This window comes from Taudactylus pleione, unplaced genomic scaffold (assembly GCF_031769625.1).
Source record: "Taudactylus pleione unplaced genomic scaffold, aTauple2 ptg000040l, whole genome shotgun sequence".
In the NCBI taxonomy this organism is placed as follows: Eukaryota; Metazoa; Chordata; class Amphibia; order Anura; family Myobatrachidae; genus Taudactylus; species Taudactylus pleione.
In genome coordinates, this window is record NW_028284442.1 from 130,830 (window position 1) to 154,060 (window position 23,231).

At 46.0% G+C, this 23,231-nt stretch overlaps 1 protein-coding gene across 1 annotated transcript in view; it reads right to left on the reverse strand.

Annotated features, from left to right (window-relative positions):
* Nucleotides 1-261: 261 nt before the first annotated feature.
* GLT8D2 (glycosyltransferase 8 domain containing 2) overlaps nt 262-23,231 on the reverse strand; it is a 42,537-nt gene continuing 19,567 nt past the window's right edge. The window contains exons 7-10 of the mRNA XM_088453563.1: nt 22,837-22,946; nt 5,238-5,404; nt 4,640-4,752; nt 262-494 (exon numbers count right to left, since the gene is read on the reverse strand). Of these exons, the coding sequence (XP_088309689.1) occupies nt 328-494; nt 4,640-4,752; nt 5,238-5,404; nt 22,837-22,946 (557 nt within the window). The 3' untranslated portion in view covers nt 262-327. The remainder of the gene's footprint in view (nt 495-4,639; nt 4,753-5,237; nt 5,405-22,836; nt 22,947-23,231) is intronic.

Here is a 23,231-nt window from a genome sequence, read left to right on the forward strand (position 1 = left end):
TTTATTTCCAGATCACACAGAAGAGGTGAATTGGTTCATACTTCCATTGCACAAGTCTAATGTTAAAAGTTAATTACAGATGGGTTCCAGAGTGGCTGTTAAAGCAGTGCATGTGTTTCAGTAGGTGATCAGCCACAGAAAAGAAAGTTTGCGGCCCATAGTCACTGAATGAAAATAATTGTAGATTTAGGGTGCTGTTGAAAAAAAGAGCTTATTAATCTTTGCAAAATGTAAAAATTACTTTTGAAAGAAGATATTCTGATGTGCTTATTGCATTAATGCTTCTCTGTAAATACACAGGTGCTAAATGAGTAGGTTTGCTGTAGATTAGAGGCGGTGGACCCGGAACTTCCCTGTGGGGTCAGGAATAAACCACTTGTCCCACAGTTTGGAGTGTGAGCTGGGGAACTGCCAGGGTTTATATCGTCCATTCCAGTGAAGCAGCTTGGCATCCTGCAGGACGCTCTTCGAAAGCTGTTCATCTGGACTCCATCCTTTAATAGAAAATGGAATACATAAAATTATGGAATGTAGTCAATGCCATTTTACACCTCTACTACTGTGAATTGCCTCATGCAAAATTCAGAATAGATTGACTATAATGCAGTTTAAGGGACCCATGAAGGATAATTGTCATAACAGAATGAAATACAAATAACTTTTAATAGCATCAATAAATTTCCTTGTTCTGGCTGGACCTTATAGGTGCTGGCTCGGAGTTCAGGATCCATCAGTATGGCAAGCTATACTACTACTACTACTACTACTACTACTACTACTCCTCCAAGGCTGAGGAATACGAGATAGAAGAAGGGAGAAATAAAATGACCTAGACACCAGGGAAAGATAACGGTTACTATTATACCTGCTGATCAGGCTAGTTTTATGCCTGGTAAGTCTACCACTCAGAACCTCCATCGTTTATTTTACCATCTCCCATGAGATGTCCCATGAGGAGGACTCTGGGGCAGTGGTGGTAGCTCTTGATGCCACCATGGCTTTGACTTGAGTGGTGTTACCTCTGGGCAGTTTTGACTGGCTTTGGTGCATTATTTATTATCTGGGTTTGCCTTCTATATTCCTTCCTGGCAGCTCGAATCTGTCAATGGCTGTGTTACAGACCCCTTCAGTGTGGTTAGTCTTTCCACTGCGTTGTTCATGTTGGCCATTGAACCTTTGGCATGTTTAATCTGGCCCAATCCTGGAACTCTGGGTCTGAGAGCTGGTTCTGTCATTGACACTATAGCTCTGGAAGCAGATGACATGCTCTTATTTTTGGCTGACATGGGCTGCTCGGAGTCTACTCTTTTATTGAAAAGTTTGTGGGAAGGGGGGTTCTGGTCACCCTGTTAATTTGTTCAAGTCCTTCATTCTCCATATTAATGGTATAGTATTTCCTTTTGCTTCCGGGATATCGTCATTTCCCTTAACCCTGTAGACTTTGTATTTCTTTATATCAATCATGTTAATGACCACTTTAAACAGAAAATACATGTTTGTATAAGTTGTGCCTCACTGTTACAGGCTGTATTCATTTATTTACGATATGTCATTTAGTCCAACTATTTCTAACTTCTTCAGCACTCACCTCTTTACATTCCTCAAAGTGTTTTCAGCCATTAACTCCAGCCTTTCCTCTTTTGTATACGAGTGGAAAGGAGGACAAGTATAGCTTTATGTACTTTTGTGTCGCTTTAAGTTGTCTGGCGTCCCTGTCCCTCCCTAACCTGAAACTTTATTATATTGCCTCTCCGCTCAGTCACTTGGATGGTGATTGCGTTTGGTCTACTTTGGTGGGGTTCATTGTTGAGCATGTGGTGTCTTTCTTTATCTCCCTTGCTACTCATATAATAGCTCATATATCAATAGCTCATGTGTGTTTTTTAGTGTTGGACTGTGGTACATAAAGTGCCATTTGAGGCATCTGCATGGCATACTAAACATGTTTTAAATACAAGGGGATGTTAATGAAAGTTGCATTACTACTGATAGATGAAGTTAAGTGTTTCTAAGGACCTGATTCAGAGGTGTATGCTTTTGCATAGCAGTTGCATCTATGGACGCAACTGCTGTGCAAAAATATGCTAATGCCTGCAGGAGGCGTCTGAGGAAAAAAAGACGCCTCCTGCTGGCATCTCAGAGGTATTTGCAGGGAATCTGGTGTGATTTATCGGTTGGAATCCCGATAGTGGCTGCCCGACATGGGTGAAAATCCTGATCGTCCCTAAGGTAGGTATAGACTAACCCAGTGGCGTCAGAAGGGGGGTGCGGGGGGTGCGGCCCGCATCGGGTGTCACCCTTCAAGGGGGTGACACCAAAAACAGCAGCATACAGACCCGCGGGCCGCACCTGCTGCCAGCACACCCCCTTCCTCCGAGGTCCTGCACTCTGCCGCCGCCGCCGGGAGTGACTTAGTTCTCTCTCCGCGGCCGGCGTCCAGAGCCACAGACAGGCACAGAGCATTTCTATGTGCCTGTGTGTGGCTCTGGACGCCGGCCGCGGTGACGTCATCACTCGCGCGGCATGAGGAAGAAGGAGGTGCGCGCCCGGAACCCTCCTGGTGGAAGCCAGCCTGGAGTGGACATCCTGAAGATAGGTAAGTAAGTATTGCACAGGGGAGGGGGCACAGCATAAGGGGCATTACTGGGGGTGTTCTGGGGGCACTACTGGGGGTACTGTATAGGGGGCACAGTATAAGGGCATTATGGAAGGCACAGCATATGGGGCACTACTGTCTGGGGGCACTGCATAAGGGGAGCTCCTGCGGGGTACTGTATAAGGGCACTACTGGGGTACTGTATAAGGGCACTATAGGGGGCACTGTATAAGGGGTGCTACTGGGGTACTGTATAAGGGCACTATAGGGGGCACTGTATAAGGGGTGCTACTGGGGTTACTGTGTAAGGGCACTACTGGGGTACTGTATAAGGGCACTATAGGGGGCACTGTATAAGGGGTGCTACTGGGGTACTGTATAAGGGCACTATAGGGAGCACTGTATAAGGGGTGCTACTGGGGGTACTGTATAAGGGCACTACTGGGGTACTGTATAAGGGCACTATAGGGGGCACTGCATAAGGGGAGCTACTGGGGGCACAGCATCAGGGGCTCTAATACAGGAAGCATTGCATAATGGGCTTTAATATAGGAGGCATTGCATAATGGGTTCTAATACAGGAAGCACTGCATATTGGGCACAACTACAGGGGGCATTGCATAAAGGGGTATTACTAAAGGGGAAACTGCATAATGGACACTATTACTGGGGGCATTGAATAAGGGGCACTACTACTGTGGGCATTGTGTATAAGTGTCAATAACGTGGTCATTGTGTGAAATGGGCACTCCTGTGTGTCAGAACATAAATAAGGGACACTACTTTATGGTGTAATGTGAATCTCTAGCACTATGTGCGGTGTAATGTGGATAAGATTGTGCTACTGTGTGGCGTAATTTGAATTAGGGATAGTATTGTATGGCCATGTCCCTTTCTTTCAAGATCACGCCCCTTTTTGCGCTACATGCCTTAGGCGCACGCTGTCCTTTTATTGATAAATCGCCGGGGGGAGGGGGGGGTCGTTCCACCACATCTCTAGGACCACTTTAAGCATTGCTACCCAGAATATCGGGCGTGGCATCGACACGCCTGCCGGGTGCGCCTGGCATTCCGTGAGGAGCACAGTGTGACTGCTGGACTGGTAAGGGGGAAGAGTTCGTGGAGCTGCGCTCCATGGTCCCGATTTTTTTTTGTGTGGGGGGGGGTGTCACCATGCATTACAGTACCGGGTGACACCAACCCTAGTGACGCCTCTGGACTAACCTAATTCCCTCCCCTAACCCTCCCTTACGGGTGCCTAACCTTCCCCCCAGTGCCTAACCCTAATCCCCCTTCCCCGCTGCCTAAACCTAAGTCCCCCAGGGGGGGGTGCCTAACCCTAAGGCCCCCCCGGTGGTGCCTAACCCTCCCTCCCCTTAGCCTAACCCTAACCCTCTCAGAGGGGTGCCTAACCCTAAGTCCCCCCCGGATGCCCTAAACCTAACCCTCCCCCCCGCGGCTGTCCGTTTGCGGCGCCCAGCATCCCTTCGATCGGGATGCCAGGCGCCGGTCTCCCGCCGTCGGGGAAATGTCAGGCATCTACATCTAGAAGCCCGACATTTCACCCTCGCCGGGATATGACAGTCGGGAAGCCGGCTGCCGATATTAAGGCAGCCGGCTTCTCAATTGTATACCATGATTATTGTACCGTTCGTTCCAAGCAAACAAATTTGTTTTTAATTTGTTTTCATGATGGGTTGTCACTAGTTTTCTTTTTCCTTTCTGGCTGCAAATGGTATTTAGCACCTAATCAGTGGTTACTGCTTTCTATTGTTTGTAAAGAGCACTGTGGGCTGAACCATTATTCACAAGAAGGCCGTCCATCGATTCACAAGGAATCTGCGCCATCATTCAGGCACTTCTTGGCTTATATTCAGGAGGTTCTAATTTAATAACCTGCATTCTTATTGATATTTGTACAGGCCAACAAATTGATGCCTCCAATATGCGTAGGTGACAGGTGAACGTAAAAGTTGCGTTCTATTATTTCTCATATTCAAGAACACAATTTTTCATAAGTAAAATGGGCTTGTGTGTACTTACCCAGGTGCCGAATATGCCAGTCTGGAGGAATAGTAGAGTGTTTCTCGTAGAACACAATAAGCATGGGAGGAGTAGCTACGCCCCCGCCAACAGTGCTGCTGTACAGGTTCTCTCTGCAAAGAAATGACAACATTTCCAAGAAAATTAGCGTGGTTGTGTTCTGAGATTATTATATTGCTGATGTGTATATCTATTTACGTGGATGGCGATAAAGTGTCAGCCAACCAGCTCCTAACTGTCATTTTCCAAACACCGCCTGTGACATGGGAGTTAGAAGCTGATTAGCTGGGACTTTATCTCCGTTCACTTTATCTCCATTCAAGGCTTAGTAAATTGACCCCTTAGTTGAACAAGTCGAATGTTTAAATTGAGCACATGGAAGTATTTTTATATTTAGCTCACTCTGGGGACTGGATTGATCACTGGTCAGCCTAGTATTTAGGACTTAGAACAAATAAAATTGTGAAGTTATGCAGAATATGTATAATTTTATACTTCTGTAAGAAAAATATGAATGCACTTAGGAACTTTACTGTTTTAATGGAGGGCATTATCCACTGACGCATTTCACTTACTGAATACCAATGGAATAACTTACTCCACATTTTTCTTCATCCATTTTTCCAGTTTTTTGGTAATGTGCTGTTGCCTCCATTCAGTCATGTTGGCTACAAATACACCTGGGTTGAAAGAACAAGTGCTGGGGCTGATGCCAAGCTTCTGAACAGTATTCTTCCTGTAATCAAGATATCCCATGTATGTGTTCTGCAAGAGGAGAAAACAATGGCCAGCGTGGTCATTAACTAGCCTGCTGGGCTTAGTATGGTAGCTGGAGACAATAACAGATTGGGGTAGATGAGACCCACTGAAAGAGATTTAACCTGTCCACTTTATTTTTTTAAAACATATAAGTCGAGTGTGTTGGATAGGCAGCCTGTATTGAGTAGCCAGACCAGGTGGCATGGAAGTCAGAAACTTCTTTCTGTACTGCACCACACATGTTCTCTCCTAGCACCTTGTTGCTAGCTCTTTCTTAGCTCTTTTGAACGCTCTGCTGGTTAGTATATAATATGTGGCATGGCAGCTCTATCTGATAGTATAGCAGTCTTAAGAGTGCCCACATAATATCATAGGAACACTTCTTGCTTGTATACACTGTGACACAGTCAGATTAGGAGGTCCCTCTCCTGGGTAGGGGTCTCCTTCCTTACACACATACACAGCAGCAGGGAAGCAGCACACCAGTCTGGATGCGAGTACAAGCTGGTCCGCGCCAGTCTTTATTGTACAAATGTCAGAAATAACATAAAGAAAACATAAACATAAATCCTAGCCCTGTCGGGGTACTAACTTCACAGGTGGTTCCCTCACTACCAGAACCTGGCAGGGCCTAATACCCTCACCAGCAACAAAAGGCACAGCACAACACTCACAGTTAGGTTTTCAAGTGTCTCTGAGCAAACTCCCTGTCTGCTCTCCCAGGTGAGACAATCAGCCCTAAACACACTAGGCTTATATTGGCCACTCTCAGGTGGAAAACTAACAAGCCTGTTACCAGGCTGCGAGAACCAAAACCTGGAGTGGCCGTGGGTGGAGCCCTCCCTCTCCTCTCACCCACAACCCCCAGGTCCCAAACCGGCTTTTCAAAAAGCTGAAACTCAAGCCTGCTACACTGCAGACTTTCTCCTGGGGGTTTAAAACACAAAAGACAGGAATCTGGGACAAATGTACCTGCCACAGACCACTTTACCAGTGATCCTATCACATATCCCCCCCCTTTGTTTCGACCTGTGGGGCGGAACAACTGAAGCCCCCAAACAATGAACGCGTGACAACGCGTCAGCATTGGCCAGCTGGCTTCCTGGCCTGTGTTCCACTGAAAATGTAAAAGTTTGTAACGCCAAGAACCATCTTGTAATTCTCGCATTACTGTCCTTATTTTCAGACATCCACTTCAGAGGGGCATGGTCAGTGATCAATTTGAACTTTCTTCCGACCAAGTAGTACCTGAGAGCCTCTAACGCCCACTTTATGGCCAACGCCTCCTTCTCCACTGTGGCATAGTTTCTCTCATGTACATTCAACTTTCTGCTAAGATAGAAAATAGGGTGTTCCTCACCCTCCTTGTTCTGGGACAGGACCGCTCCTATACCTACTTCTGATGCATCGGTTTGTACTATGAATTCCCTTTCAAAATTAGGAGTCATCAGGACTGGTTGGGAACACAACGCTACTTTCAACTCCTGAAAAGCTTTCTCTGCCTCAGGACTCCATTCTACCATGACTTTTTGTTTGCCTTTGGTCAGGTCAGTCAGTGGGACTGCCATAGTGGCAAAGTTGGGTATAAACCTCCTGTAGTACCCCGTAATTCCCAAGAAGGCTCTCACCTGCTTCTTATTTAGAGGCCGTGGCCAGTTTTGTATGGCATCAACCTTATTGAGCTGAGGCTTTATCAGGCCTCTGCCAATGGTGTATCCCAGATATTTTACTTCCTCCATCCCTAGACAACACTTTTTTGGGTTGGCTGTTAAACCTGCCTTATAGATGGAGTCCAATACTGCTTGTACCCTGGGTAAGTGAGACTGCCAATCAGGACTATGAATGACCACGTCATCCAGATAAGCAGCCGCATACCGTCTATGGGGCCTTAGAATCCTGTCCATCATTCATTGGAAGGTAGCAGGTGCCCCATGTAGCCCGAAGGGCAACATCTTGTACTGAAACAAGCCCCCTGGCGCTGAAAAAACTGTCTTTTGTTTGGCGCTCTCGGTTAACGGTACTTGCCAATACCCTTTGGTTAGGTCAAGTGTGGTTAAATACCTTGCCGTCCCTAGTCTCTCAATCAGTTCATCCACTCTTGGCATCGGGTAGGCATAGAATTTTGAAACGCTGTTCAACTTTCAGAAGTCATTGCAGAAACGCACACTCCCGTCGGGCTTTGGAATCAACACAATGGGACTTAACCATTCACTATGTGATTCTTCAATAACCCCTAATTCTAGCATATTTTTAATTTCTTTCGACACCGATTCTCTTTGTGCTTCTGGTAACCTATAGGGCTTTAGATTAACTTTAACCCCTGGGTAGGTGATGATGTCATGTTTAATGACCGAGGTTTTCCCAGGTACGTCGGAGAACAGCACCCTATTTCTAATCAGAAACTCCTTGACCTCTTGTTGAATTGCCGACAGGGTTTTTGCCACTGTCACTTCGGGAACTAAGGGCCCTGGATTTACTGGAGGGGCTCTATTACAATTCCCTTTTTCCACAGTGGGAACCAATACTAACACTCTGTCCCCAGGAGCAAAGCTGCGTAACCGAGCATTGCGGTTGTATACCCTCTGCTGTGCCTGTTGAGCCTGTTCCAGGTGCTCTCTCACTATCGGCACTACCGCAGCAATTCTCTCCTGCATTTGAGAAACATACTCAATCACCGTTTTGTAAGGACTAGACTGCCCCTCCCATGTCTCTTTGGCAATGTCTAGTAAAACCCTTGGGTGTCTCCCATACAACAAGTCGAAGGGTGAAAACCCGGTGGAGGACTGGGGAACTTCTCTTATGGCCAACAATAAATACGGCAATAAGTAATCCCAATCCCTACCATCCTTGTCAACCACTTTCCTAAGCATGTGTTTTAACGTCTTGTTAAACCACATGCAGGAATCTGGGACAAATGTACCTGCCACAGACCACTTGACCAGTGATCCTATCACAACACTCATAACTTTTTTACAGGATGTTATAGCATTTAGAGGGAATGTCTGGATGGTACTGTATATAATCATGTGAACCTCTCTGCTGACTGGTATGTAATCATGTGAGTAGGGGTAGTGCGTGCAGGAATGGGTTCAAAATCCTGGCAGTCGGAATGCCTGCTGTCAATATACCGACAGTGGAATCCCGATGCTCAGGATCCCGACAAGGGTCTGGTAAGTATAGCAACCCTCCCTCCTTCTACCCCTAACCCTCTGTTCCTACATCCTAACACTAACCCTCCACCCACCCCAACCTAACCCTCTTAGTTAGTCCCTAAACCTAACCCTCCCACCTTGTTACCGAAACCTAACCCCCCCCTTAGTGCCTTAACCTAAGCCTCCCCCCCAGTGGTGCCTAACCCATCCCTGGGAGTACCTAATCCTAACCTCCCCCTCCCTTGCCTAACCCTAACTTTCCCCATGACAGCTAAACCTAACCCTCTCCCCCCACGGCATCCAGAAGCTCAGGATCCCGACAAGGGTCGGATAAGTATAGTAACCCTCCCCCCTTCTACCCCTACCTCTGTTCCTACAATCTAACACTAACCCACCGCCACCCCATCCTAAATCTCCCTGTTAGTCCCTAAACCTAGTTCTCCCCCCTTAGTGCCTCACCCCCCCCCCCCCCCAGTGGTACCTTACCCTAACCCACCCGCGGAGTTACCTAACTAAGGATATTGAATTAGAACCTCTATACATTCCTGCCTATATCTTCTAATATCCTGCCTATAAGCCTCTAAGGATGACGCTATTTTGCGTACGCAGTCATATAGTAAATAAAGACTCCAGACCTTGAACCTGTGGTTCCAAAGCTCAAAGTGATATTTCAAGTAAAAGTACAGTCCGTTACACGCTATGATCTAAGTACAATTTAGCGCAAAGAATTATACAGACCCAAGTACAGTTATACATACACAGCGCTCTGGACCAGATGTAGGCTTCAGCAAGAAACCCCCGTCTCCCAGCATTCAGCAAGAAGACAGACTGGGGTTACAACACACATGTTTATACTCTCACAGAAACAGACACAATAGAGAGGCTTGTCGCTGATGCCATTGGTTCCCAAGGAGGATACATCTGTTGCAGAGCATTTAACAGGTTGATTCAAATAGACACAGTCCAGCCTCTAACAACTGGTTGCCTCATGCACATCCTAACAGTTGGTCATATAATGTACATTTCGGTGCTTTAAGTCTCTGCGGTCCATAAGTTGAGAATGCAAGTTGCGATCTTCACACTGATGATACCAGAATGCTGTTGAAAGAGTGCAGATCAGTATAATATCAAACATGACTTACTTATCATGTATTAAACCTTAGCTACCAAATAACCTTTATTTCACAGCAATTATAATAAATGAACAAACTTGAATCTTATACTTTAAATCTTATGAAACCTTTTATGTGAATATGTACTGTGTAAGTATTTGGGGTTTGATATAAAGACGCTAGTTAACTTGGGGCAGATGCGTGCGCATGAAGCTAATAAAAAGCATTTTCATACAGGATCTTATGCATTCGCTAATATGCGACTAGTTAACAGCACAATTGTGCGCATTAATGTGTGTATGAGAAATGGTGAAAGATGCAATCGCATGATGCTAAGTAATATCGCCATATGTACTTAAGTGTGAGTTTACCTAAAATGGCGCTTGGGCGGCCATTCGCAAAATGGCGTCTTGCGATCTCATTTTCTAAAATGGCGTCTTGCGGCCAGTCGCAAGATGGCATCTTTACGATCTAATTTTAAGCTGATCTTGTCTCAGCCAATTATCCAGCTTCGACAGTCCACCCTTTGATAGCGAACAACATGCTATCACAATCTGATTTTAAAAATTAATTTAGGCTTACATTTATATATTAGTGTTATTATGGGATGGCACAAGGTGGTTCTTAATCCATCAATAATGTGTCTCTGAGTGGGGACATAAAACTACTATTATACGCACACCGCGGATCTTGGAAGATCATGAGAAAGGTGTGGGGGTACACCAGTCCTATAAAGGCAGTCTTGATGGGGAATTTGAGACTTTACATTATCTGAGGTGTTTTAAAAATAACATTTCAATAATACATTCTATGCAGGTCTAAATATAATACATTAAATGATGGTATTTCCTAGTTCAGGGTTGTAATGCAGTTCTATATTTACCTCAGTATTCATATTGCCATTACTGACTACCATCATAATTTCATTCTTTCGTTTTACTTTATATTTACATTTTCCACACTTCAACACAATAGGAACACACCGGACAAATATGCCAATTATTATGATGACAATCAGTATAAGGATCAAGATTTTGCATATGCTGGTGATTACTTCCTGGACCCATTCCCCTAGGCCTGAGAACCATTTCACTGGGTTCAACCATGAGACTCATCCTTCTATATTCTCCCCTACTTCAGCCACTGAAGCATTATGGTTCTTCCGAAACTCCCATTTTAGCTGCAGAATTTCATCCATCTTCCGGTCTATCACCTCTTTGGGGTCGCTGGTATCATTGGTTAAATAACTTAACACTAGTCTGTGTTGCACCAGTTCTTTCTTGTACGCTTGCAATTCTCTCCCTGTATACCCGAATGTGTCATCATACATCTCGGTGATATTATCTATCAATTTAGCAAGTTCCTGAATATATCTAAAATTTAATGTACCCCGAGCGATCCTGGTGGGATCCAGTGCGACTAAAACTTGGAAGCCAGTTGTCTCACTAATTAACTGAGTGGCTTTATGCACGTCACCAGGTATCATATTTCGTTTGCCTCTGTGTTCATACTGCGTGTGAAGATATGGTGATGGTGTGTTTTTATGGATACCGAGCATTTCAACATGTGTGAGGGTCATAACTTCTGGGATTACTCTTCCCAGGTAACACAAACCTTTGGAACTCGGGGAGAGCCACTTATACGCCTTTCTTCCACATATAAAATACACATTATCGGGGAGAATATAAGGAATAGTATGCATCATTATCATTAAACACATTTCCACCAATAATTTATTTGGTGGAACTCAATGTGTACTGGTACCTAAAATGTTTCCCACTAGATTTAATTGAGCGTAACAGATCATGGTTTATGGACTCATTATCAGCTCTCTGTGAGAAGGTCATCATCTGATTATTCCCCGTCACTTCCCAACTCCCGGTTTTATTGGGGTTGGTTATGTTTAAACACAAAAGTGATCTATCTACTTGGAATTGATAGATTTTGAAATGAGGTGGTTTGGATGAGAGGAATTTTCCATCCAATGTTTTCCCTTTTTGTAATTCTAAAATTTCCGTGATATTCAGCGGAAATGGCACCATACCCTACGTTATGCTGTCCCTGTGGCACATGTGAACACACCCAGCAATCAGTTTGGTTTAACACTTTGCCTACCATGCTATGATAATCCTCTAAAGGATACCCACCCCAATACGGGTTATATTTAGGCTGGCACCGTTGAATACAGTTCTCATCAACTAGGGACCCACAAAGCTCACAAATACAGGAATCTTCAGACAATAAACCTCCACACTGTCCCCGAGTATCCGGAATTATAGCTCTCTTAACAATAACAGTACTAAGATTGGTCAGACACTCCCCTGATTGGCATTGCACTCCTCCTAACTCCATTCCATCAGCACTGCCATCAGCTCACATCTCCTCAATTGGTCCCCCATCACAGAAACCGGATATCCCTGAGCCAACCAAAATGGTGAAAACTCTGGAAAAGAATATGAAAATGAACACAGCAGGCCAGTCCATTGTCACAACAAAGACCTGCAAATTTCTTTTAGTTCAGGTATCTCACTACAACCTTTTCAATCCTCCCGAAACAAGCTCGCAATAGACAGGTCCACGTTATCAGCCTTGTCTCCGACTTGTTTCTCCACCGGTTGATTGACCTTTTTGCAATGAGTAGAATGGACCCAGGTATCTCTCTCAGCCACCTTCAAAGATGTAGTACTTTCAGCAGCACCTGGTATGGACCTTCCCACCGATCAGTTAAACAACCTGAACGCAAGAAATTTCTGATCATAACATTTTCTCCTGGTTCAACATCATGACAGTTAGTTTCAGGCATATCATTGGACAACAATTTCAGTTTCTGCTGCTGTTGTTTTAACTGCTTACTCATTGATATAAGATACCTTACAGTTACCTCATTGTTACCCTTCAAGTCTTCCTGTGGACTTATAATCAAATGAGGTTGTCTACCGAACAGTATTTCAAAGGGGGACAGATTTATAGGGGGTCTAGGAGTGGTCCTTATACTATGTAGAACCAATGGTAACCCTTCTGGCCATCCTAGTCCAGTCTCTGCCATGATTTTACTTAACTTATTTTTAATAGTCCCGTTCATCCTCTCTACCTTGGCGCTGGCTTGCGGTCGGTAGGGAGTGTGAAGTCAGCTATTAATACCCATCAGCTTACATATATTTTGAAAAACATCACCTGTGAAATGAGTACCCCTGTCACTCTCGATGATTTTAGGGATACCGTACCTGCATACAAATTCCTGAACTATTTTCTTGGCAGTAAATGCAGCTGTATTAGTGGCCGCTGGGTAGGCCTCAACCCAATTAGAAAATACGTCAGTGCACACAAATACATACTTGAGATTCCTGCAGGGTGGTAATTGGATGAAATCAATTTGTATTACCTGGAAAGGTCCATCAGTTGGTGGAATGTGGGATGGTTCGGTAGGGATCGTTTTCCCTATGTTCTTCCTCAAGCAGGTCAGACAGGAAATTGCTCTCTTTTCTGCTTGGGAAGAAAAACCTGGTGCGCACCAGTATGCTCTTACCAATTTACACATACCTTGTTTTCCCAGATGAGTCAGACCGTGTGCTGCCTCAGCCAGGCTGGGGTAATATGCCTTGGGGGCTACTGGTTTACCTTGTCCGTCCCTCCAGAGCCCAGAGGACTCTTGCCCACATCCCTTAGACTTCCAGATGGACTTTTCCTGGATTGAACACAAATTTTGCATCTCAATTAATTTCAGCATATCAATTGTTTGAAAAGACATAATTTTTTCAGTTGGAGAAAACATTTTTAACCCTGCTGCCCATTTTGCAGCTTCATCGGTTCTGTTGTTGCCAGTGACACCAGATCATCCTCACATGTATGGGCTTTACACTTAATTACTGCCACCGCTTTGGGCAGTTGGATTGCTTCTAAAAGATGTTTTATGTGTCGGGAATGTGCAACTGGTGTGCCTGCTGCTGTCATAACATTTCTCAGACGCCATAGAGCCCCGAAATCGTGCACCACCCTGAACGCGTACCTCGAGTCAGTGTAAATGTTAGCAGACTTGCCTGCTGCCAGTTCACACGCTCTAGTTAGTGCTACTAACTCTGCCACCTGGGCTGAGTGAGGAGAACCAAGAGATTCAGCTTCTATGTCTGAGTCATTTACAACAGCATAACCTGTACATAACTCACCTGTGTCTGTTTGTCTATGACAACTCCCATCCGTGTAAAAAGTCACATCTACATTCTCTAAAGGTGTGTCACGTATGTCAGGTCTAGCAGTAAAGGTCTGATTTAGATATTCCACATAATCATATGCATCATTATGTCCGCTGAACTCCCCTCCCGCCAGCAACTCGTCCCCTTCCACCCTTTGTACATCATGTTGTACATATGGTAAATACATTGCTGGATTCAGCGTACTACAACGTTTAGCAGTGATGTTAGCAGGTGCAATTAGAGCTAGTTCCCATTTGGTAAACCTAGCCGAGGAGACGTGTCTGCTTTGAGCAGAGTTCAGCAGAGCAGATACAGCATGGGGAGTGTAGACAATCATATCATGACCCAATACTACGTCCTCACTTTTACTCACCAATAGAGCAGTAGCTGCTACACTTTTCAAACAGGTGGGGAGTGATCTTGCCACAGTGTCCAATTGGGCACTGTAGTATGCAACGGGCATACTGGCATCACCATGTTTTTGTGTGAAGACACCTGCAGCACAACCATCGGTTTCCGTAATACAAATCAAAAGGTTTTTCATAATCAGGTATTCCCAATGCAGGTGCTTTTGTCAGACTATCCTTAAGATTAAGGAAAGCCTGCTCTGATTCCTCTGTGTGACACGATCGGGCTTTGAGGAAGAGACTAAGTCCTGTAAAGGCAAGGCCAAAATAGAAAAACCTGGTATCCACATTCTACAGTATCCACACATTCCCAAGAAGGTACAAATTTGCTGTTGATTCTGCGGCAGTGTCATGTTCTGTATGGCCTGTATTCTGTCATTTGTGAGATGTCCTAACACCTGGGTTAGGCAGTGTCCCAAATATTTTACTCTGGATTGGCACGGCTGTAGTTTATCCTTAGCCACCTTGTGTCCTGTATGCGAGAGATGAAGCAACAAAAGTTTAGTATCATTCAAACATGACAAAAACGAATCAGAACATAGCAATAAATCGTCCACATATTGAATTAGAACAGATCCATTGGCAGGTTGAAAAGATTGTAAGCAGTCGTGCAAGGCCTGAGAGAAGATACTGGGGCTGTCTATGAAACCTTGGGGCAACCGTGTCCATGTATATTGTACACCTCTGTATGTGAATGCGAATAAATACTGACAGTCAGGGTGGAGAGGCACAGAGAAGAAAGCAGAACAGAGGTCAATGACAGTGAAATGGGTTGCATTTGGTGGGATCTGCATAAGAATGACAGCTGGATTTGGCACTACGGGGAATTGGCTCTCTACTACCTTATTAACACCTCTAAGGTCCTGTACCAGCCTATAACCCCTCCCACCACTCTTCTTCACCGCAAAGATGGGACTGTTGGCTACACTAGTTGTACGAACTAACATTCCCTGTTGAAATAATCGCTCAATTATTGGAAAAACCCCTAATTCTACCTCCTGTTTTAGTGAGTACTGGGGAATTTTTGGAGCTTGCCTACCACCTTTTAAATTTACCATGACGGGACTTACGTTTGCCATTAATCCAGTGTCCTGTCCATCCTTAGTCCAAAGGGAATCTGGAATTCGGGACAACATTTGATCTACCTGAGATGGATTTCCATTTAAATTGGTAGAGTGATACATTATCCTTTGGGGAGTGTCCAACATATTCCGCACCTCGTGCGCAACTCTCTCTGGGATATCTAGAAATACACCATCAGGGGTGCAATATATTACACATCCCATCTTACATAACAAATCTCTACCCAGCAGGTTCGTAGGAGCCGCAGCAGCCAGAAGGAAAGAATGCCTGGTATGCAGCGGCCTGATAGTAACCCCTGTGGATTTTGTTAAAGGATAATGTTCCACTTTACCTGTTACACCCATTGTTGGTACTGTCTCATTGGTCACCTGTAAATTAACGGGAGATTTTATCACTGACCTGGTCGCCCCTGTGTCTACAATAAAAGGATATTTAGTACCATCTACATCAACCATCATGACCAGTTCTTCCCTGGTACTTCCCGTTAATCTGACTATCTGTAGACTGCAGGTATGACCTGACCCCTAGCGTTGGCTACCATTCTCCAATAAAGCATTAACGGCCACAATTGGAGCTGGTGCCTGCTGGACATTTGCTGGTCTCTATGCATATCTCTTATGGGGATATCCGGGTATTGTGGGGGGTATGAAGTTTGTGAGTAGTATGGAACCTGTGGTTGTGTAGGGTTAGTGGAATAGAGCTGTGTTTGCTGTTGCGTGGGATTAGTGAGGGCATATAACTGTTCAGGTGTAAGTGTGTGTGTAGATGCAAGTGTGTCTGTTGGCTGTGATGTTACCGTCATTCCTTCCAGAGCTTGGATACTGACAGCCATTAGTTTTTCGCTCTGGGTCTCTCTCTTCTTTGAGATGTTTTTATCATGTTCTATGGCAGATTCTATGAGTGTATGTATTGTGATTCCTCTCCAGCCAGGTTGTGAGGTCTGAACCCGGGTCTTTAAGTTCTCTTTAAGACCGTCCATGAGTATGGTGACTATCATTTTCATGTGGTGAGTGCTATCTTTAATATCCTCTAAGCCAGTGTACTGGGTGATAGCCTGCAGAGCCTGGTTGCAATAATCTTCTGCAGATTCACTCTCCTTTTGCTTTATGGTGAAAATTTTGTTCCAATTAACTACTACTGGAAAATATATACCCAATTGAGTTACAATGCGGGAAATGATACCTTGGTTTACTTGGTCTGTTAAGGGAACGTCACCATCCAATACACAATCCGTGATAAATTTTGCCACGTCGGTATTGCGTGGTAGACAGGCCCTTAACACCACACGCCAAAATTAGTTGGCTCATGAGAACTACCCAAATTCCTCAAAAATCTTTGACATTTGGCTAATTCCTTTTTGGGATCGGGAAAATCATTTATGATGGAATTTAGTTCTGCTCTTGTCCAAGGACAATGCATTACCACTTCCCTCGTGGGCACTACACCGTTCGCATCTGCATTTCCATTCAGAACAGTGATTGGGATGCAGACCGGCAGCGCTGCTACCTTTGACCTTATTACCTGGCTGGGGGTTTAATCTGTTGCTGCTACGTATGGTATTAACAACTTCCTCTATGGGTGCAGAGGGTGTTAACACTTCCCTTGCTGTTACCGATGAAGATGATAGCACCACTCGTGATTGTTGTGGTGCAGCATCTATCATCTGTACAGCATGGGAAATGGCAGAAAATACAATAGGCTCATCATCCACATCATGAACATTTTCTTTATGGTTGCTTAAGAGAGGGTACAAAGTGCTTGTTACATTTTTATGGGTATTTTTGATAACTGTACTTGCACCTCCATCAACTTAAGATGGAGATGGTGCGCGTGAACTGCTGGCAATACTTTCCACAATGCTACCTTGCTGCATGTGCGCGCCATTTTGCGGCTCGCCCGCATTGCAATTTAGCGTCGCGGATGTATTCTCTGGCAATGCACTCGCAACGCTAGTTTGCGGCGCTTGCGCATTTTTAAGCCACGCATCCCCTTCATGCTGCCACAACTTTAAACATTCATAATATTTTACCTTTTTCTCTCGGGAGCGCATCAGACTGATGTGATCTCGGACATTATCCAATACATCTTTATCAAAACTACCAATTCTGGGAAACGGTCTAACACTCTTCATCATCATTTTAAACCATACATCACAATACCTTATTTCATAAGTACCGTACTTAGTATGCATAATACGATGGGCCGATCCAAGCGGCGCTTCCATTAGCAGCACATCATTGTCTAACATCTCTATTGTTTGCGTGGCTCCCATCTTGAGACAACTCCTACATTTTTCAATAAAGATTTAAACTGGTGAAAGACAGTCAAGATACTTTCACTTAACTGTGGACGATTTAAACGGAAGCGCGCACACACCTGTGAAGATTTGAAGAAGGCTACTCCACACACCCGGATAAGATTTAAGAAGGCATCTTTCACACCTATGGAAGTTTAAGTCAGCTACTTCCACGCACCTCTCTACAACAAAGACAATATGTACACCTGCTACTGTGTATAGAACGGTAAGCTGCTTACCGAGCGGCTAGCACTTAGCCCTATAAGGTCATACGGTACCTCTAACTTTAGGGAACAAGTTACCCCTACCAACAAATACTCACTGTTACACACTTTTTTTCTGCGCAGAAAAATACACGTTAACCTAGATATTGATAACAATTGCAAAATGTAAACCTCTATGGCTTTGTTTGCACACGTGGCAGCCCAACCGGAAGTACGTATACGCTATTGTGCGACCAGTCGCATACACAATAATGTGACTACCACACAACCGTATGACAACCTTTAGCTGCGTACACAAAAGTGCGTCTTGAGTGTGTGCACAACTGCGACTCAGCCGCATGCTTAATACTGCGGCACCCCTTTAAACATAAGGTTCTATCAACAAAGGAAAACAAACTTTTTCCTCTCTTGTCCCTGGATTCTAGTCAGCGTCCCTGGCTCACACGAAAACGGGTAGCGATTTCTCAGCACCGAGCGGTTGCGGGTAAACCCTGCATGTGGCCACTCCACCCTTTGGTGAGATATCGATAACCGTATGTGCCGTGTGAGTAGGTACGTGACTTCACTATGAGCCCCCAACTAAGGATATTGAATTAGAACCTCTATACACTCCTGCCTATACCTTCTAATATCCTGCCTATAAACCTCTAAGGATGACGCTATTTTGCGTACGCAGTCATATAGTAAATAAAGACTCCAGACCTTGAACCTGTGGTTCCAAAGCACAAAGTGATATTTCAAGTAAAAGTACAGTCCGTTACACGCTATGATCTAAGTACAATTTAGCGCAAAGAATTATACAGACCCAAGTACAGCTATACATACGCAGCGCTCTGGACCAGATGTAGGCTTCAGCAAGAAACCCCCGTCTATCAGCATTCAGCAAGAAGACTCAGACTGGGGTCACAACACACACGTTTATACTCTCACAGAAACAGACAACACAATAGAGAGGTTTGTCGCTGATGCCATTGGTTCCCAAGGAGGATGCATCTGTTGCAGAGCATTTAACAGGTTGATTCAAATAGACACAGTCCAGCCTCTAACAACTGGTTGCCTCATGCACATCCTAACAGTTGGTCATATAATGTACATTTCAGTGCTTTAAGTCTCTGCGGTCCATAAGTTGAGAATGCATGTTGCGATCTTCACACTGACGATACCAGAATGCTGTTGAAAGAGTGCAGATCAGTATAATATCAAACATGGCTTACTTATCATGTATTAAACCTTAGCTACCAAATAACCTTTATTTCACAACAATTATAATAAATGAACAAACTTGAATCTTATACTTTAAAGCTTATGAAACCTTTTATGTGAATATGTACTGTGTAAGTATTTGGGGTTTGATATAAAGACGCTAGTTAACTTGGGGCAGATGCGTGCGCATGATGCTAATAAACAGCGTTTTCATACAGGATCTTATGCATTCGCTAATATGCGACTAGTTAACAGCGCAATTGTGCATATTAATGTGTGTATGAGAAATGGTGAAAGATGCAATCGCATGATGCTAAGTAATATCGCCATATGTACTTAAGTGTGAGTTTATCTAAAATGGTGCTTGGGCGGCCATTCGCAAAATGGCGTCTTGCGATCTCATTTTCTAAAATGGCGTCTTGCGGCCAGTCGCAAGATGGTGTCTTTACGATCTAATTTTAAGCTGATCTTGTCTCAGCCAATTATCCAGCTTCGACATAACCCTAACCTCGTCTTCCCCTAGCCTAACCACACCCCACCCCCCCCCATGATGGCTAGACCAAACCCTCCCCCGGTGGCTAAGTCCTAACCACACCCACTATACTTACGTTCGGCACCCCCCTGTTGTGATTCCGGCGTCGGCATGTCACCTACTGTCGATATTCCGGCGCCGGTCTTCTGGCCAGATAGTGGCATTCCGGCACCGACATTTTATCAGCCGGGATGCTGGGCGTTAAAAATCCCGGCAGTCGGGATGCCTGCTGTCAATATACCGACAACTCCATCCCGATGCTCAGGATCCCCGACAAAGGTCGGGCAAGTATAGTAACCACCCCCCCCTTCTCAGTGGCGTAACTTCAACCCAGGTGCCCGGAGGCAAGATAAATGTTGGTGCCCCCCCCCCAAATTAAAATGTACCACCCCCCTAGCACTATGCCAGCCCCAGCTGCCGCTCCTCCCCCCAATGCAGTTCCTCTTATACAATGCCCCCAGTAGTGGTCCACCTATGCAGTGCCTGCCTATGTAGTGCCCCCCAGTAATGGTCCCCCTATGCAGTGCCTCCAGTAGTGGTCCCCCTATGCAGTGCCTCCAGTAGTGAGCCCCCTGTAGTTTCCCCTGTAGTTAGCCCCCTGTAGTTAGCCCCCTGTAGTTCCCCCAGAAGTGAGTCCCCAGAAGTGAGTCCCCTGTAGTTAGCCCCAGTAGTGAGCCACTTGTAGTTGCCCCCAGTAGTGAGCCCCCTGTAGTTGCCCCCAGTAGTGAGCCCCCAGTAGTTGCCCCCAGTAGTGAGCTCCCTGTAGTTGTCCCCTGTAGTGAGCCCCCAGTAGTTAGCCCCCTGTAGTTGCCCCCAGTAGTGAGCCTCCCCCCCCCCGCACGCGCACACACACACACAAAAAAACCCAACAAACTTACCTTTATCCCCACTCCAGTGCTGCTGCCGTCCATCCCCGGTGTCCGCTCCTCGGCACTATGGGAGTGACGTCATGACGTCACTCCCATAGTGCAATGCGGGACCCGGAAGATGGAGGGAGCTCCGTCCTCCGGTTGCCGTCGGGGGTTTGAATAGGAGCCGGGCGCCCGCTGGTAACACACTCAGCGGGCGCCCAGCTAATGGAGGGTGCACCCCCTGCACCCTCCGTAGTTACGCCAGTGAGGTGGAGTGCCGATCAGTGGCGCTCCTTCTCCATGCAGCTCCCGGGGACAATGGAGCCAGGTGCCCCCTTCAGGGCTGGCGCCCGGTGGCAAATGACTCCATTGTCAATAAGCTTGATAAATATATCATCCCCCGCTCCCTCAGAACACCCCTCCCCCCCCCAACATGGCAGTGATAAAAAATAAGCTTTATAAATATATCATCCCCCGCTCCCTCAGCACACCCCTCCCCCCCTAACATGGCAGAATGACAAAATATATGCATAGTAGATATATCATCCCCCCCCCTCCGCCGAGTCCAACGCCAGGCAATGACCCCACTTGCTTGGCTTGCCAGACACTGTGACAGACAGACAGACTCACTTACTTGATTCTTGCTGCCTGAGTCCCCAGTCACAGTGCCACAGCCCGCTGCGCTGCCCACGCAGATCCTGTCTCCCGGGTCCCAGTCGCACTTTATACAGACAGTGTCTTGTCTTCACCACGGTCCGACTCCATCTGCACTCTGTCTGCAGTGTCGGGCGGCTCTTCAGAGGAGCACGGGGCAGGCACAGCCAGGGTAGGTCGCGGGCGGTCACATGATACGTGGTGACGTCCGCGGCCCTCCGAGAGCACAGTGTGTAGTGGAGCCGGAGGAGGAGCGCCGCTGATGCTGATTGGCGCTCAGCTCAGCGGCTCCTCTCTCTGGCTTTCTTTTATTTACAGAGAAGCCGGCGGTAGCGGTATAGGGGTAGGTAGATGCGGTGGAAGGAAGTCGAACGGCCGGGACCCTGGAGACAATGGAGCCAGATGCCCCCTTCAGGGCTGGGCGCCCGGCGGCAACTGACTCCATTGTCTCCGGGAGTTCCGCCACTGCCCCTTCTACCCCTAACTCTAACCCTCTATTCCTATATCCTAACACTAACCTTACCCCCACCCCCAGTATTCCGTCCGGGTAGTCCCGTGCTGGGATTTCGTCAGTCAGGATGCCAGGTGTAGGTATATTAACTACATCCAGCTGGGGGTAGGTATATTAACTACATCCCATGTAGAAGGCCCTGTCTTTATTACTGATGTGTTCCCATGGTAATCTTAATGCACTGCTATCTAGATCAAACAGTCTGGAAATCCACTACAGGTTTTAAAGGAATATACACTTTATTTCTAAGTTGGATTTATTTTCAAATTTCTTGATATATAAATGTTAGTAAAACACATGGCAATACAGAGAGAACTTTGGCCCTCATTCAGACCTGGTCGCAAGCGCTGTGCTCTCACAAACGGGTCGATGTTATGGCCCTGCGCACAAGCAGCGGCCGCACTGCGCATGCGCAAGCCCCGGAGCGAGAGAGAAAATCTCTCACTCCGGAGCTCTCTACAAAAGGGGTGGCTGTCGATGGTGATCGACAGCTCGCCCCGTTTTGTAGGCGGGGCGAGGGGGTGGTTTCACAAATGGAGGCGTTCCTTAAGGAATGCCTGCTGTTTTGTGGGTGGCCGCACTGACATCAGCAGTGATGTCAGTGGGGAGCTTCCTGCTCGATCAGAGCAGGAAGCTCCCTGGGGCTTGCAGTTGCCGAGACCCAACCGGAGGGTCTCGTCGCAAGCCCCGATGGTCGCAATGGTCTTGACCATCGCGACCATCAACCTGGTCTGTAGCTAAGCTGTGGGTGGTAACCCACAGCTTAGCTAGCGACCAGGAGGCCGCACTAAAAAATAGAAGCGGCCGCCCTCATTCAGAGAGAGCGATCGCTTCTTGCGACCGCCTCTGAATGAGGGCCATTGTTTCTTTACAAATACATATTAAATGACACATACTTTTTATATACCCAATGCCTGCCAATAACATTTTGCAGATTCAAAGCTGCATTACTAACTAGGAAACCTTTTTCCTAAGGTGTTCAGTCCCCATAGCTGGAGCCCTGGTGGCTGATCCATGGCGCCATCTTTACTGGATCTTGGGGGATGGGTTGTTCAAGAGATTGCCACTTATGATTGGTCCTCCTGCTCATTTACCACCTAAGTCTGTTTTACAGAAGTGGTGAAGCCCCACAAAACCGGTGCATGGAGCAGACCCTGTTTCTCCGGCTAGGGGAAGGAGATTAGGACACTGAAGTATAATGTTTTGTCCGCCATGTCTCGTACCTGTATTCCTACTTTCATGACAGTTTCTTGTGAAGGCAAGTCACAATCATCAGAAAATGCAGCAATATGTCCTCTAGGTATTTTTGTGTTGTAAAGCTCCTGGATATCTCCTGTAAAGAATAGAAGTACAAAAACACTTAGCGATCTGTCAGGTTAGGAGATCACTTACATAGGGGGCTGATTCATAGGTTTACGAAACTGATGTTAATGTAAATCTCTGATTGAAGATCTGCGCATGCACAGGAGCCACACTGCGTGTGCAGATCATGCCCCGCAATGCTGCTCACAGTGCCCCAAAAAGCAGCAGCATGATTGACAAGCTGCTGGTATTTGGGAGCGTGACGGGCAGCGTTCCAGAAAATGGCGGTGACAGCCCCATTTTCTGGGCGTGCTCC